This window comes from Vulpes vulpes, chromosome 10 (assembly GCF_048418805.1).
Source record: "Vulpes vulpes isolate BD-2025 chromosome 10, VulVul3, whole genome shotgun sequence".
Classification (NCBI taxonomy): Eukaryota; Metazoa; Chordata; class Mammalia; order Carnivora; family Canidae; genus Vulpes; species Vulpes vulpes.
The window spans coordinates 40,102,693-40,117,059 of NC_132789.1; the positions used below are offsets into that span (position 1 = coordinate 40,102,693).

At 53.3% G+C, this 14,367-nt stretch overlaps 1 protein-coding gene across 1 annotated transcript; it reads left to right on the top strand.

Annotated features, from left to right (window-relative positions):
• The first annotated feature begins 865 nt into the window (after positions 1-865).
• CITED4 (Cbp/p300 interacting transactivator with Glu/Asp rich carboxy-terminal domain 4) lies at positions 866-2,095 on the top strand. Its single transcript, XM_072725275.1, has one exon. The coding sequence runs from the start codon at positions 1,095-1,097 to the stop codon at positions 1,656-1,658; it is 564 nt and encodes a 187-aa protein (XP_072581376.1). The 5' UTR covers positions 866-1,094; the 3' UTR covers positions 1,659-2,095.
• The last annotated feature ends 12,272 nt before the right edge of the window (positions 2,096-14,367 follow it).

The window sequence follows — 14,367 nt, forward strand, 5'->3', positions numbered from 1 at the left end:
AGCCTGTTCTGGGCCAGGCTCTGGGCCAAGTGCTGAGGACATGAAGATGAACAAGTCCTTCAGGAGACATGCCCATAAATTACTTTAATGACGACTCAGTACATGCTTCCACCGACAAGTCAGTGGTAGCCGGTGGAGGAGCAACTGGTTCCCCTGGGGTTATGGGGACGAGCAGCTGACTTTCCGTGGGACCTCGCACCGCTAAGGTGCCCGTGCCCGGTGCGGTGGTGGCAATCACAAAGCCGATGTGTGTTCCTTCTGTGTCGCTTCTCTGAAAGCTTTGCTGTGTGTTCCCTGGAAACCACTTCCATCCCTGAGCTTCTGTTTCCAGCTTGGGATCCCTGGGTGGCTCAGCGGTTTAGCGCCTGCAGAGGCCCAGGGCGGGATCCTGGGGTCTCAGGATCGAGTCCCACGTCAGGTTCCCTGCATGGAGCCTGCTTCTCCCTCTGCCTGTGTCTCTGCGTGTGTCTCTCTCTCTCTTTCTCTCTCTCTCTCTGTGTCTCTCATGAATAAATAAATAAAATGTTTTTAAAAAAAAAAAAAAAGAACTTGGGCTTGTGATCCTGCAGCCCCGGGGACCTAAAGTTCGGGCCCCTCACCTTCCGGTCAGTTGGAGCTTGGCCCCAGCCAGTCCCGGGATCAGCCTGGGAGGGTCAGCCCAAACCCCTTGCAAAGGGCCCAAACACCCCGGGGAAGCGCTCCGAGCCCGCGGCACCGCCTGGGGCCCGAAGGGCGGAGCTCCGGGGGGCGTGGCCTGAGCCCGGAGGCCCGCCCAGGAGCGTCCGGCCCAGCCAATGAGCGCCCGGGGGCGGGGAAGCCCCGCCTCCGCTATAAGAAGGGGCGGCGCGGGCGGGCGGGCGCGCAGGTCTGGGAGCCCGCGGCGGTGCGGACGCGCGGGCCCAGCTGCCGGGAGCCGCGACCGCGGGGCGCGCGAGCTCGGAGTTGGGCGCGCCCGGGGCCGGGCGGCTGCACGAGTCGGGCTCCGCCTTCCCTCGCCCGGCTGGGCTGCAGGGAGGGCGCGGGACGCGGACCCCTCGCCGCGGAGGAGGAGCCTTCCGGCGGGACCCGGGGAGCCCGCGCCGACCCCCGCCCGCATGGCCGACCACCTGCTGCTCGCCGAGGGCTACCGCCTGCTGCCTAGGCCGCCGCCCGCCGCGCCCGCCCACGGCCCCCACGCGCTCCGGACGCTGCAGCCCTACCCCGGCCCGGGCCTGGACGGCGGCGTGCGGCCGCGGGGGGCTCCGCTGGGCCCGCCGCCGCCGCCGCCGCCGCCGCCCGGGGCCCTGGCCTACGGGGCCTTCGGGCCGCCGCCCGCCTTCCAGCCCTTCCCGGCCGCCGGCGGCGCGCACTTGCAGCCGGTGGCGACGCTGCACCCGGGCCGCGCGACCGCGCCCCCCGGCGCCCCGGGAGGGCCCCCGTGCCTGCAGCCGGCGCCCGGCGCCCCGGCCCCGGCCCCGGCCCCGGCCCCGCCGCCGCCCGCGCACGCCCTGGGCTGCATGGACGCCGAACTCATCGACGAGGAGGCGCTGACGTCGCTGGAGCTCGAGCTCGGGCTGCACCGCGTGCGCGAGCTGCCCGAGCTCTTCCTGGGCCAGAGCGAGTTCGACTGCTGCTCGGACTTGGGGGCGGCGCCGCCCGCCGGCTCGGTGAGCTGCTGAGGGCGGCCCCGCGGCCCCGCGTGCCCGAGGGGAGACGGGTCCGCGGCGGGCGCCGCGCTGGGGCGCGGACGTGGCCTCGCTCCAGGCCCTGCCTCCTGCAGGACGACAGCGGAGCTCCACCTCCCCGACCCGGAGCCTCAGCGGTAAAGTGGAGGGGACTGGACCCCCATTTCGGACTCCCGGTTCTTGGATTCTCTGCACGCCCCCACCCCGACTCCCCTAATCTGAGCCATCGCAGGCTGCTGCCTGCTACCCCTTCTCTCCTTGTGCAACCCGCTGCGGTCACTGGGTCCCTGGAGCCGCCCGTCCGCGGGGCCTCCACCCTGCCGCCTGGGCCCCCGCCTTGGGGAGGGGAACGTTCTACAGCCCTCGCCCCGTGCAGTGGAGCAATATGCCCCATCTGGCCTCCGACACCAAAATAAAACTGGGTCACTTTACAGTCTTGCGTTTCCATTTCTTTACCACTCCAACAACCCTGCACTGTATTTGGCTGCTAGGGTCCCCCTGGCCGTTGGGGACCCTGGGTGGGATGGAAGCCACAGCCCCTGGCAGTGCCCAGGAAACCAAGAGTTTCTTTCAAGCAATATTGCGAGTTGTGCAACTGTTACATCATAATCTGGAAGGCAGAGGCTGCCAGGCGGTGGAGTAACCCAAAGGCTCCTCGGCTCCTGGGAGGGGTGGGAGGCTCCGTGGTGCTGCCCTCACCTGTTTGCCCAGGGCGGCAGGGAGGCCAGAGGGGAGCTGCTGGGTGGATCCGAGGAGTCACACACTTCTGGCTTTGAATCGGGACTTTCCTCAGCCAAGACACCATCCATTCAGGTTTCAGAGGCTATTTCCCCAGAGGTAGGGTCCCCATCTCAGGTGTGATGAGGACCAAATGCAACGTGAGGCCTGTCGCACGCAGTGCCAGACACCTAGGCAGCCTCGGTAAATGGTAGCGATGCTTATCCACAGACTGGCCCTGGCTCTATTCCAGGCCTTGTGCCAACCTGGTCAGTGCTCTCCTGGAGTCACACACCAGGTGGAAGTAAGGGGGTGACCTGGAAATCAGCTCGCCGTAGTGACAAGGACTAGAAAACAGGATGGCCAGGTACACAAACCGAGAGGAAGGAGTGGTTCCAGCTGCTTGGAGGTGTGTCAGTTCAGGCTTCCCGGGAAGGCCGTGACACTTGATGTGAACAGAGCCTTGAAGGATGAGTACATCCTTAGGACTTGGAGAGGGTGGCGTATAAGTGAAGAGCCTGTTCAAAGGCAGGAAGCATACAACTACAGGGCATGCACGAGGGCATGAGGTCTCTAGAAGCAACAAAAGGTCAAATGGCCTCACAGCAACTTCGTGAAGTAGGCCCAGTCCCTGATCTACAGAGGAGAGATCTAGAGCTTTCCCAGGCCTGGCAGGATTTGTCCTCAGTCCTGATCACCACTGTGAGCTCCTGGCCCACCCTCTTCTGTTGACTCTCTGGAAAGATCCCTAGGTGTTTCCAGGGATCTTTCCAGGTCAGAGATGGAGGCCAGGTCAGAGATGCCGAGGACCAGCTAGGATGGGGCAGTGGGGCTGGAGAGGAGAGAATGAATTCCCGGGACTCTGGAGAGGAACACTGGCTGGATTCACTCTACTGCCAAGCTCGTTTGTGAGCATGACTCTTCCCCCAGCCTGTGAGTTCACTCAGGGTACACTGTGTCACCACCGGCTCTGGAGCCACCAGGACAGAAGGTGTTTGACAAATGAACGAAGGTCCCCCCTACGATAATAGGGCTTTCTGGGACAGGACGGGGCGGAAGGACAGGTAGGCTTCTGGAAAGAGACTGCCCTGAGCTCTGGGCTCAGAACGGCCAATGTTTGCCCCAGTTGTGCCCAAAACCCAGAGATAAAAACTGGGGGGCTTGGGACATCTGGGTGGTTGAGTGTCTGCCTTTGGCTCAGGTTGTGACCCCGGGGTCCTGAGATCGAGTTCCGCATCAGGCTCTCCACAGGGAGCCTGCCTCTCCCTATGCCTGTGTCTCTGCCTCTGTATGTCTTTCATGAATAAATAAAATCCTAAAAAGAAACAAAACAGAAAAAAAAAAAAAAAAACGGGGCTGGATTGGGATGGAAGGGTCTGGCTCTCGCCTGGACCTGATTCCCTTCTCTATGAGCTTCTGTTTTCCCACTAGTCCTGATTCCCTTCTCTATGAACTTCTGTTTTCCCACTAGTAAAATGGGGCTCATAGCCCTGCCCTGCTAAGGCCATAAGCCTCGCACAGTAAGTGAGGAGCAAATTCAGGGCTGGGTTAACAAGCAGCTGGTAAACACCAAAGTGCTCTCCATATGGAAGGGATTATAATGAAAACCCAACACCTGCTTCTTTGTAGAGTTAAGGCAGGGTGGAAAGGGGTGTAGAAGGAGTCCAGCTGCTGAGCTATTTCCAGCCCCCAATCCTTCCCAGTGGGGCTCCTGACAAGTTGGACAGCAGACAGGTGGACTGAATAGAAGGTAAGACTGGAACAGTCCCATCCCCCGGATCCCCAAATCCCTGATACACTTTGGAGGATTCCTTGGAGGATGGAGTGTCCTTGGCAGCGAGTACAGGCTTGTACGCTGACAGCCTCGGGTCCAGCTCCACAGGCAGCTCTGACTAGCTGCTGACCCAACCAGTCACCCTACCTGATCACACCACCTTCCTGCGGATGCAGGATCACACCTCTTCCCTGGGGCTACTTCCTAAAGCAAACTGGTGCCCTCTGGCCTGTGGATTTCACGCCCATACCAGCCCTGGGTCTTTAGGGTTGAGAGGCAGGCTCCCCTCAAGGTTAGGAACTGAGTTGTGGTCCAGACAAAACATCTTGCCATCTTCTTTTTTCTTTTCAGATGAAAAGTTCCCCGAGTCCATTATTTTGAATCATCTTTTCGATGATGACTGGATTTCATCACAAAGTAGTGGTTTTTTTTAAGACTTTTCGAACTCATGTACAAAATGGAAATGCTGAGCTTGTAAATAAACCCTCGCGTGTTTGCAAAAACAAAAAACAAAAAACAAAATGGAAATGCTAATAGTGCCTCCTCACAGAGCTGCAGTGAAGATGAAATAAGTCCGTTCACATGAGGTGTTTAGAACAGTAGTTTGTAGTTTATCCTCTCTGAGACCGAGTCTTTCAGGGATACTTTGTGATTCGAGTCTTTTTTTTTTTTTTTTTTTAAGATTTTATTTATTTATGAGAGGCAGAGACACAGGCAGAGGGAGAAGCAGGCTCCATGCAGGGAGCCCGATGCGGAACTCGATCCCAGGGCCCCGGGATCATGCCCTGGGCTGAAGGCAGATGCTCAACCACTGAGGGCTATACTATATGCAGGTCTTTAGAAAGAATGTGCTTGAACCAGCTAGCGAGGGGTTGCTGGAACAATAACCCTGTTGCACATGGAGGCTCCCAGGAAGCAGAGTCTCTTGCTGTTCAGCCTGCAAGCTTAGTAGGGAGCACCCTAAGGGTCAGCAGCTGTGGACGGGAAGGCCTGGGGCAGATGTGAGTAGTGAAGGCTATGAAGCAGACCCAACAAGAGCCCTGGCCAGCCCCATGGGGTGGGGGGTGCTCAGGCGGTGGCTGACGGTGGACAAGGCAGGTCTCCGCTGCTGAGCCATCCCTCAGGGAGCTGCTGGGGGCAGCTGTCTGCCAGCAGCACTCCCATCCGCCAGGACCCCCTTCCATGAATAGGAAGGGGGTCTGGGCGCCCAGTGTCCACCACAAGCACAGGTGGGGACAAGGTGAGGCCAGCCTCATAGAGTCATCACAGCAAGAGCCTCCTTAAATGTGTGCTCCAGGTGTCTCGCCTGCCTCTCCTTCATCCCAGGCCGGAGGAGTACCTTCCCTGTTAGAGGAAAAACAAACAAAAAATCTTAGTGCGGAATATCGACCTTACAGGGTTGATGAGACTTGGTGTGAGTACCTGGTACATGCTAGAAATAACTGAGAGCCGCGGTCACCAGCGTCATCATCATGCCAGCTCATCGAAGTGTTCAACAGTCATTTGGGGAATAAATTAAACGAGCAGTCTGATCCTAGTTTTTCCCAGGCATCTTAGACCACTCAGCTGATTAAAAAATAATCCTCTTGAATTCCTTAATCCATCCTCGCCTAACTCTTCATGCCACCCCTACCTCCCCGCCGCTGTTGGCAGTGCTGGGCCAGGATTACTGAGCCCCAATTGTTGAGTGCCTACTGTGTGCAGGCATGATGGGACCTAATGGCACCCACTAGGTGCTCCCTCTTTTCCCACCTCCTCTTTAACCGCCACACACCCAACCCTGCATCTGTGAGCCTCGGTTTCTTTACATGGGGGAGGCTAATCCCTTTGATCCCATTCAAATGGGACGGGGTTTCTGCGAGCACGTAGCAGACAGTGCAGTGCCGCTTGGTTGGGGTGATTTGGGGGTGAACAGCCACACATTCTACCCCAGGCAGCTGGTCTAGAGAGACACCTGCCTGCACACACGGGGACTTGAGGTGTGGGCCAACAGAGGCTGCAACATAGAGTCACATGCCAGGGGTTCCAGGCAGGGGCTGCTAGGCAGCTCAAGGTGAAAGGGTAGGAGTAGGTCCACCCTGGGGGGAGGACACCAAGGTAAAAGGCCAAGGCCCGGAGTGTGCTGGGGCAGATAGAGGAAATAAATCTACTCTGAACTCAGTGTTCTCATCAGTCCAATAGAGACACCGCAAGGCTCCTTCTGAGGACGAGTGCAGGTGATGTCAAGTCCCTGCTCCTGGGAGCCGCTCAGGTGTGGGGAAGCACGACCACAGGGATGAGAAGGAGAGCCTTGTCCCAGCCAGCCTCCAGGCACCTCCCACTCTCCAGTCCAGCCACGTCAGGCCCCTTAGGCCTCAATACCTGTGTGTGTTCCTGGCCTGAAAGGCCCCCTCCAAGGTCTTTTCCACCTGCCAGGGGCCTGTTTCACCACATGGCAGGGTTGATGAGGAGCCTTTCTCCCAGACTGTGAGGTTCTGGAGACAGAAGCTGATTCATCACCATCCCACCTCTGCCCCCCATGGGGCTCCGAGCGGGTATTAGGAAATGCCAGGGTGACTGCTTCACGGCCCTGGGCTTGGGAAAGACAGTCCAGGCTGGAGATTAAGATAGAGTTGGGAGCACTGGTGCTAGCTCTGCCATGAACTTGTGGCCCGAGGCACGTTATTGGAGTGCTCTAAACACAGTCGCTGGAGGACCACGTTCCCTACCCCTCCCACCTTGCAGGTGCAGGGAGGCTGTGAGGCTGGACTGAGGGAGGGGGCAGGAAAATCCAACGCTTCCGTGGCATGTGGTGGGTCAGCCCTGTGGGGCTGCAGGCTGGCTGTGCACACCTTCCTCAGGCCCCACCGCAGCTCCGCGAGGGGGCCGTAGTCACTGGCCTCGTTCTATTCTGTTGGCCTCCTTCTCAGCAGCTGAGGCTCAAAGAGGTCAAGTGATCTACTCACTGATACCCAGGACTCTTGGGAAGAGGTTGCTCTCATTTGTAGGGTGAGGACTGTTGGCCATCAGTAAGCAGGAAGTCCAGCCACCCCCCAGAGAGCAGGGGTGAGGCAGGGACGGGGCACAGAATCCTATACAGCTCGTCGGAGGGTGGTCCCCAGGCCAACTTGCTCCTTTACTTCTTCCTAGTGAAAAGTTCCAACTATGAGCTCGGCCATAAAATTGGCACCTCCAGGCAGCCCCCTGGCACCCAGCCTACCCTGGTCTGGCAGACAATATGAGTCAAGTATTGCTTTCTTTTTTTTTTTTTTTAAGATTTTGTTTATTTATTTGAGAGAGAGAGAGAGCTCAGGTGGGGAGAGGGGCAGAGGGAGAGGGAGAAGCAGGCTCCCAGATGAGCAGGGAGCCCAATGCGGGGCTCGATCCCAAGACCCTGGGATCACAACCTGAGCCGAAGGCAGATGCTTAACCGATTGAGCCACCCAGGTGCCCCAAGTATTGTTTGTTTCTAAGAGGAAAAGCTTTGTTTTTAGTCAAAAGCAATATGCACTTGAGGCAAAACAATTTCAAGCAATTTAGAAGGTCCCAAGTGAAAATTCAAAGACCCTACAGGTTTTTCCACGCACATACATACGACGTGTACATGATGTATGCGTATGTTATATACACATACATCCTTTTTCACGTAGATAGGATCACACAATTTTATATAATTGGAATTTTTTTTCACTTAATACGTTTTAGAAACCTCTTGTCAGTAAATATGGCTCCACCTTACTCTTTTTAATGACTGCATTGTGCATAATCCTGCTCAAACTGCCCTCCTGTTGATGGAAATTGAGCTTCTTTCCTGAATTTTGCTGTTACTGTTTAATGCTGCAAGGGGCTTGCCTGTATTTACCCTTGAATGCTCTTGGGAATATCTCTGTGGAATGGATTCCTAGAAGAGGAATTACTGGATCAGAAGATCCGAGCAAAGAAAACTGGGAGAACCACTGCCAAATGGTTCTTTTTTTTTTTTTTTTTTTTTTTTTTTTTGGCCAAATGATTCTTGAAGCGGCTGCTCCCACTCGCCTTCCTGCCAGTACCATGACACGGTGTCCATTGCCTCACGACCTTGACCACCACACTGGACATTAGCAGTGGCTTGAATTGTTGCCTCCCTGAATTCAAAGAAAAGAAATCTTGTTTAATTTCTATTTCTTTACTGATAAAAATGTTGTGTATTTGTATTGCTTCTCCTAAGAGTTACTTGTTCATACTCTTGCCTGTGTTTGTGCTGGGCTGTTTGTCTTTTTGTTACTGTATCATGAGACTTCCTTATGTATTATGAATAGTAAACCTTTGTCTTTTGTAAATGTTGCAAATATTCTGTTGCTGGTCCCTTGACTTTGGATAAAGTATCTTTTGCTTTTGGAGTTGTTAATTTTTATATCATTAAATCTCTCCATTTATTCTCCCCTCCATAGCTTCTGGATTTAAGTTAAGAACAGGAATGCTCTGGCCCTGGCCCTCCTCAGAGATGGGCAGAGACGCAGGTGGAGTCGTGCTTCTGCAGGGGCTCTGCACACAGCACAGTCAACAGTCTGGACCCTGGGACTTAGAGCCAAGCCCCGCTCTCAAGGTCATACAGACCTGGATGAAAATTCTGGCATACATATAGGACATCTGGCAAAACCACTTTACCACTTGGAGCCTCTGTTTTTGTTTTTCTTTCTAATCTAAAATAGGTATAAATACATACACACCCAACTGGTCAGATTAAATGAGCTAAAGGCTGACGTGTGTGGGCTCAGCACAGTGCCTGGCTCCAGGGACGTTCCCAATATGTGGCCGCTGTTGCCAACATAAGTACAAGAGGTGCCAAGTAAGCAGCAGCTGGTAACAGTGTCCAGAACAGGAGGGCAGTGTGGGGACGGTGACTTCAGACTATGTCCCAAGTAAACGGTGGAAGGACAGGGTTCTTGTATCTGCAGAGGGAGACCCAGAGGGAGAAGTAGACATTTGCTGTTTACACCTTTCCAGAACCCAGTCATCTTCCTGCTAAAAGGTTTCCCCAGATTCTCTTTGGGGAACCAACTCTCCTTCATTTAGTTTGGGTAAGTATGCCTGTTCCTCTATATATGATTCAAAACAAAATAATATTTTACTGGAGTATGAGCGTAGAAATCCCAAAAAATTCTTCAGTTTTTTATGACCATTTTGAAATAGTTATATTTTACCTCCTCTTTCTCCTCCTCCTCGTCTTCACATCTAAGTCTTTCAAATTTCCAGCTAAATACATGCCCTAAATACATGAGCTGGCTGCTTGTGAGGTCATCCAGTACAGATCCATAAAATCTCACCTAATTCTCCCAGTGACCTGAATTAATACATTATTATTCCAGGCTATGTAGAGGCAGGTAAGCTAAGGCTCGTGGAGGCGAAGTGACTTGCCTACCACCACACAGCTAGTAATTTATGGAATTTAATGTACTTAGGATAGTATGTATAATAAGAGCTATTTAAGTGTTAACCCAGCTGCTGTACAAAGGGAACCAGAAAAAATTTTCAGTGCCTTAAAGAGTAGAAAATCCTTATTTCTAGCTTGACTCATTCAGAGCCAGACTGCTTCCTTCTTGTTGCTCTGCCGTTCATGACGCCAACTTCATGAGCCAGGATAGCTACTCAAAGTCCAAGGTGGCTCTTTTGTTCTTTGGGGGCTGGGTGTTTGGGGTTGGCATTTTGTTGGGGGGATTTTTGGTGGGTTTTTTTGAGAGGGGGGTGTCTTTGTCTGTGGAGTGGAAGCTGAGTCACAGATGCCTTCATGCCCAGCTCTAAGGAAGAAGTTAGCGAGGAGATAAGTACAACGTTTTAAGGCCCAGATACACACATTACTTCTACCCAGATTCTCTTGACAAGAATTTACTCACAGAACCATGCATAGCTGCAAGGAAGACTGAGGAATATGCTTTCTATTAGCACAGATGAGAAGGATGGTTTTTTTTAAAGATTTTATTTATTCATGAAAAACACAGAGAGGGAGGCAGAGACAGGCAGAGAGAGAAGCAGCCTCCCCACAGGGAAACCGATGCCAGACTCGATCCCTGGACCTCAGGATCATGACCTGAGCCAAAGGCAGACACTCAACCACTGAGCCACCCAAAATCCTTTGTCCAGAGCAAATTTTGATGGACAATCAGCAGTCTCTACCACAGCAGGTGGTAGTAATAAGTGACTCAGTTGAGATTAGAACTCAGATATCCCAGGCCCCAGGATATTTGGTGTGGGCGGGGAAGACGTCAGAGGACACCTATGAAGAGAACTGGGAAGAGTGTCAGTCAGCCATCACTGTGGATATGCACCTTGGGTAATTCACTTTCTCTCTTTGAGCCTATGAGAGTAGAAAATCCCAGGTGACAGTGTGTCCAATGGCCAAGTGGCCTGAGTGAATAGGGCTTCATTGGGAAAGGCAACACGTCAGTGTGTTAGCACGTAGGGTGGTGGTCAGAAGAGTGATTGACATCCTTGAAGTAGACAAGGGCCACAGAGGGATGGCCCTGGAGTGGCAGGCTGAGGAGTCTGAACTTGATCCTGTTGGTAACGGAGAAAGGGGCATGGAGTCTTTGTGCAGGATGGGAAAAGGGTTAGGTTTTTTGGAAAGATCACTCTGACTGCTATGAGTAGAATGAATTCAATAGGGTCGCAGTGGAGAAATGGAGGCCACTGAGAAGGCTGTCACATTGATTCAGGGTGATAGAAGGGCCCCAGGAAAGAGGTTGGCATGGTGGGGTCCATTGGAGAGATGATAAAGACAGAGGAATGAGCCTTAAGAGAAATTTGGTTTGAAAAAGCGTGGCACACAACATCTGGCATAAATAGACACTCTTGTTGAATTAGCTATACATTTAGGATTATTTAGGATGAGGTAAGTGGCTTTAAGTGACAGAATGACAGCAGCTTGGCTAAAATACACCAGGTAGGTGGTCCAGGGCTGGTGTGGTTATCACAGTGCTGATACCTAGGCTTCTCTGCCTCAGTGCTTCATCACTCATGGCTTAGACCTCATGGTCCCAAAAGGCTGCTCCGGCCACTGTATCAACATTCCAGCCAGAGAGGAGGAAAGAACAGGAGGGCACTTTCTGGAAGATGTCCACACCTAACCACAAAAGAGGCCCGGAAATGTTGTCTTTATTCTGAGTGGCCGTGTGTCTAAGTAGAGTTGGGGGCGGGGGGGGGGGGTTCTACTACTACTAGGAAGAAAGTGGGAATGTATATTAGGGGTGAAATGCAGTCTCAAAAATGGGCTACTGAAGTGGAGGCTACAGGGAAGAGAGGAGGCAAAATGATCCCCGGGGTGAGGGTTGGAGGACAGGTGGCTCTTCCCCACGGTGGGAGCAGGAGGGCAAGCAGGTCAGGAGACTAGGATACGACCAGCATGGCCACAGCGGGACGTCGGAGTTGGTGACCCGCTGGAGGCAGATTGGAGAAATGGGTCAAGTGATGGTTGGCTCAGCAGTGAGGTCTGGACTGAGAAGAAGTGTGTTTTGGAGTCATTAGGACATCAGTGGTCGCCTTGGGGATGGCCATACAGAGTAACCCAGAAAGTGGCCGAGGACAGAAATGTGGGGAACACAAGAGAAGGGAGCGGCAGCCTGAGGAGCAGCTGGGGAGGCAGGAGGAGAAGCAGCAGCGAGGAGGTCATGGAGGCCACCGAAGGAGGTGGTCAACAGCATCTAATGGTGTTGAAACACCAGACACAATGAGGGCTGCAAAGAGGCTGTTGAGTTTGGCAACTGGGAAGAGAAAACTTTCCCAAAGCAGGTCAGGGGAGTAGAGGGCGGAGGTCAGCAGGGCAGCGGAAGGTGAGAAAAGAGGAAGGGTCAGCAAAGGTGGGTGGCTTGGTTAGGTCATCTTTGGGACCTCAGTGTTTTCATGGGTCAAGTGACCGGAGAAGCCTGGGGCTTCTCCGTTGGGTTTTCCCCAGGGCTTGACCCCCAGAGTGGGGACTCAAGGTGAGATGCAGCACCCCACTTTGCTCGGCAGGTGGCAGCACTATACCAAGTGACGTTGTTGCACATCAGTGTGTTGTCGGGGGAAGTGAATCTTGGTTCCTGGAACAGCAAAGCTTTGGGGGTTTTCTCCATCTCAGAGGCAGAGGCGAGCCTTGAGCAGAGAAACCTGAATGGAACTTTGGGTTCAAATCCTGGCTGTCACATCCTGGCGGTGTGACCCTGAGTAAGACTTGCTTCCTGGGTGACAAACTGGTGATGATAACAAGTGCAAACCCCCAAACCCCAAATCACAGGTCACTGGATGTCTCTAAGTGGGTGTGGTTGTGTCTGGTGGTCTTGGGGACAGATTCAGGGCAGGGGTGGGCATGGGCTCGGGCTCAGAAGCAGAGGGAGGGGACTCTGACCAGACGTGGCAGGGGGGTACCTGTGGTCACCAAAGGACTGGCTGGAGCCGTGGTTTGGGAATCAGAAAAGCGGAGCTCAGGCTCTGCTGGTGAGGGAACTGAGGCTCCCAGCGAAGAGGAAACGACATCACAGCATTCACCTCCCTCAAACAGGCAAAGGCGTCAAAACCAACGTTTGGAAAAGAATTGGATTTTTAAAATACCTTTTAAAGCATTGAAACCGTATCACAGGAAAATCAAAACTCTGTGGGACTTATTTGCCACTGCGGTGTGGTTTTGTGTTTTCTATACTTCTGACTTTTTTTTAAAAAGATTTTATTTATTTATTCATGAGAGACACACAGAGAGGCAGAGACACAGGCAGAGGGAAAAGCAGGCCCCATGCAGGGAGCCCGATGCGGGACTCGGTCCCAGGACCCTGGGATCAAGCCCTGAGCTGAAGGCAGACGCTCAACCACTGAGCCACCCAGGTGTCCCTACGTTCCCGACTTCTGAAGGTGTCTGTCTCCTCTGGTTCCTGTTTAACCTGCACATTCTGGGAGAGCCACCCTGCCACCTGCACTTTCCTCCCTTGGATGACACAGGGCACATTAAGGACCTGAGAGAAGGGAGACCACCCAAGGACAAACCTCGGGTCAAGGATCTCGGGCTCAGCTCTAGGCTCTCCCTGGATTATTGGGCCTCAGTTTCCCCCTCTGAAAAACACAGCTGTTGGGCCAGCCAGCCCTGGGATCCTTGGCAGTCCTGACTTTTTATGAAGGCTTTTGCTTCTCCTTGAGCTTCCCTGACCATTCCTCCTAAAATTGCCTCCCCTCCATCGCTGCTACCTTCCTATTTCCATTTTCTTGTCTTCAGAGCTCTGACCACTCCCTGAAATTATCTTGTTTGGCTTTTGGTTCGTTTATTTTCTGTCTAGACAGTCATCTGCTATCTACTGCGTGTGAGCAGGGACTTTGTGAGTTTCGGAGAACCACAGTGACCTTGGCACCAAAAAAGTGCTTGGCACGTAGTTGAGATGAACAAACAATTGTGGAATAAGTGAATGAAGGGCAGAGAACACAGCCCCTGACTCTCAGAGGCGAGTCCTGGAGTCTCCATTTCTCAACCCACGAACTGCTCAGCCCTCCATACCGCTCTCTCTTCCAGATATGCTGGTCCTAACTAATGGGGTGTCCTGGTGGGGTGTCCTGGCCCCAGAGTCCGGCCTCCTTCCTGGCTCCAGGTTGGGTCTAAGACACCAGGCTGAGGTCTTTACTGACGCCTGGTGGCCATGGAGACATATAACAGGGACTGGGAGGGTTCCCAGGTGGTTGATGGTCCATCCAGGTGCTTCTGGCCCTCCAGGAGCTGAAGTGATGCCTGGGAGGAGTCATAATGTCCAGGAGAGGAGCTATGGGAGGGTCTAGCAGGAGGGAGGTTGAGAGGGAAAGGCACAACACACCCAGGTTCTGAGCTGGCAGGGCAGCTTGGGTCTTGGGCCTCAGGATCCTCCTCCCAGGCTGTTTTCCAGCAATCTTTCTCCTTACTTCCAGGAAGTCCTCCATGTCTCCCACCCACTTTAGAGGCTGTGCAGGCAATTAAAAAAAGAAGAAAGAAGAAAGAAGAAGAAAGAAAAGAAAGAAAGAAAGAAAGAAAGAAAGAAAGAAAGAAAGAAAGAAAGAAAAAGAAAGAAAGAAGAAGAAAAAGAAAGAAAGAAAGAAAGAAGAAAGAAAGAAAGAAAGAAAGAAAGAAAGAAAGAAGAAAGAGGAGGAGAGGAAGAAGGAGGAGAGGAAGAAGAAGAGGAGGAGGAGTCTGATGCCCCCAGAAGCCATTGTTGGCAAAAATAAAGGTACGTAAGGAGAGTTTAAAGAATGTTCTGCTTGTGATATGCATTG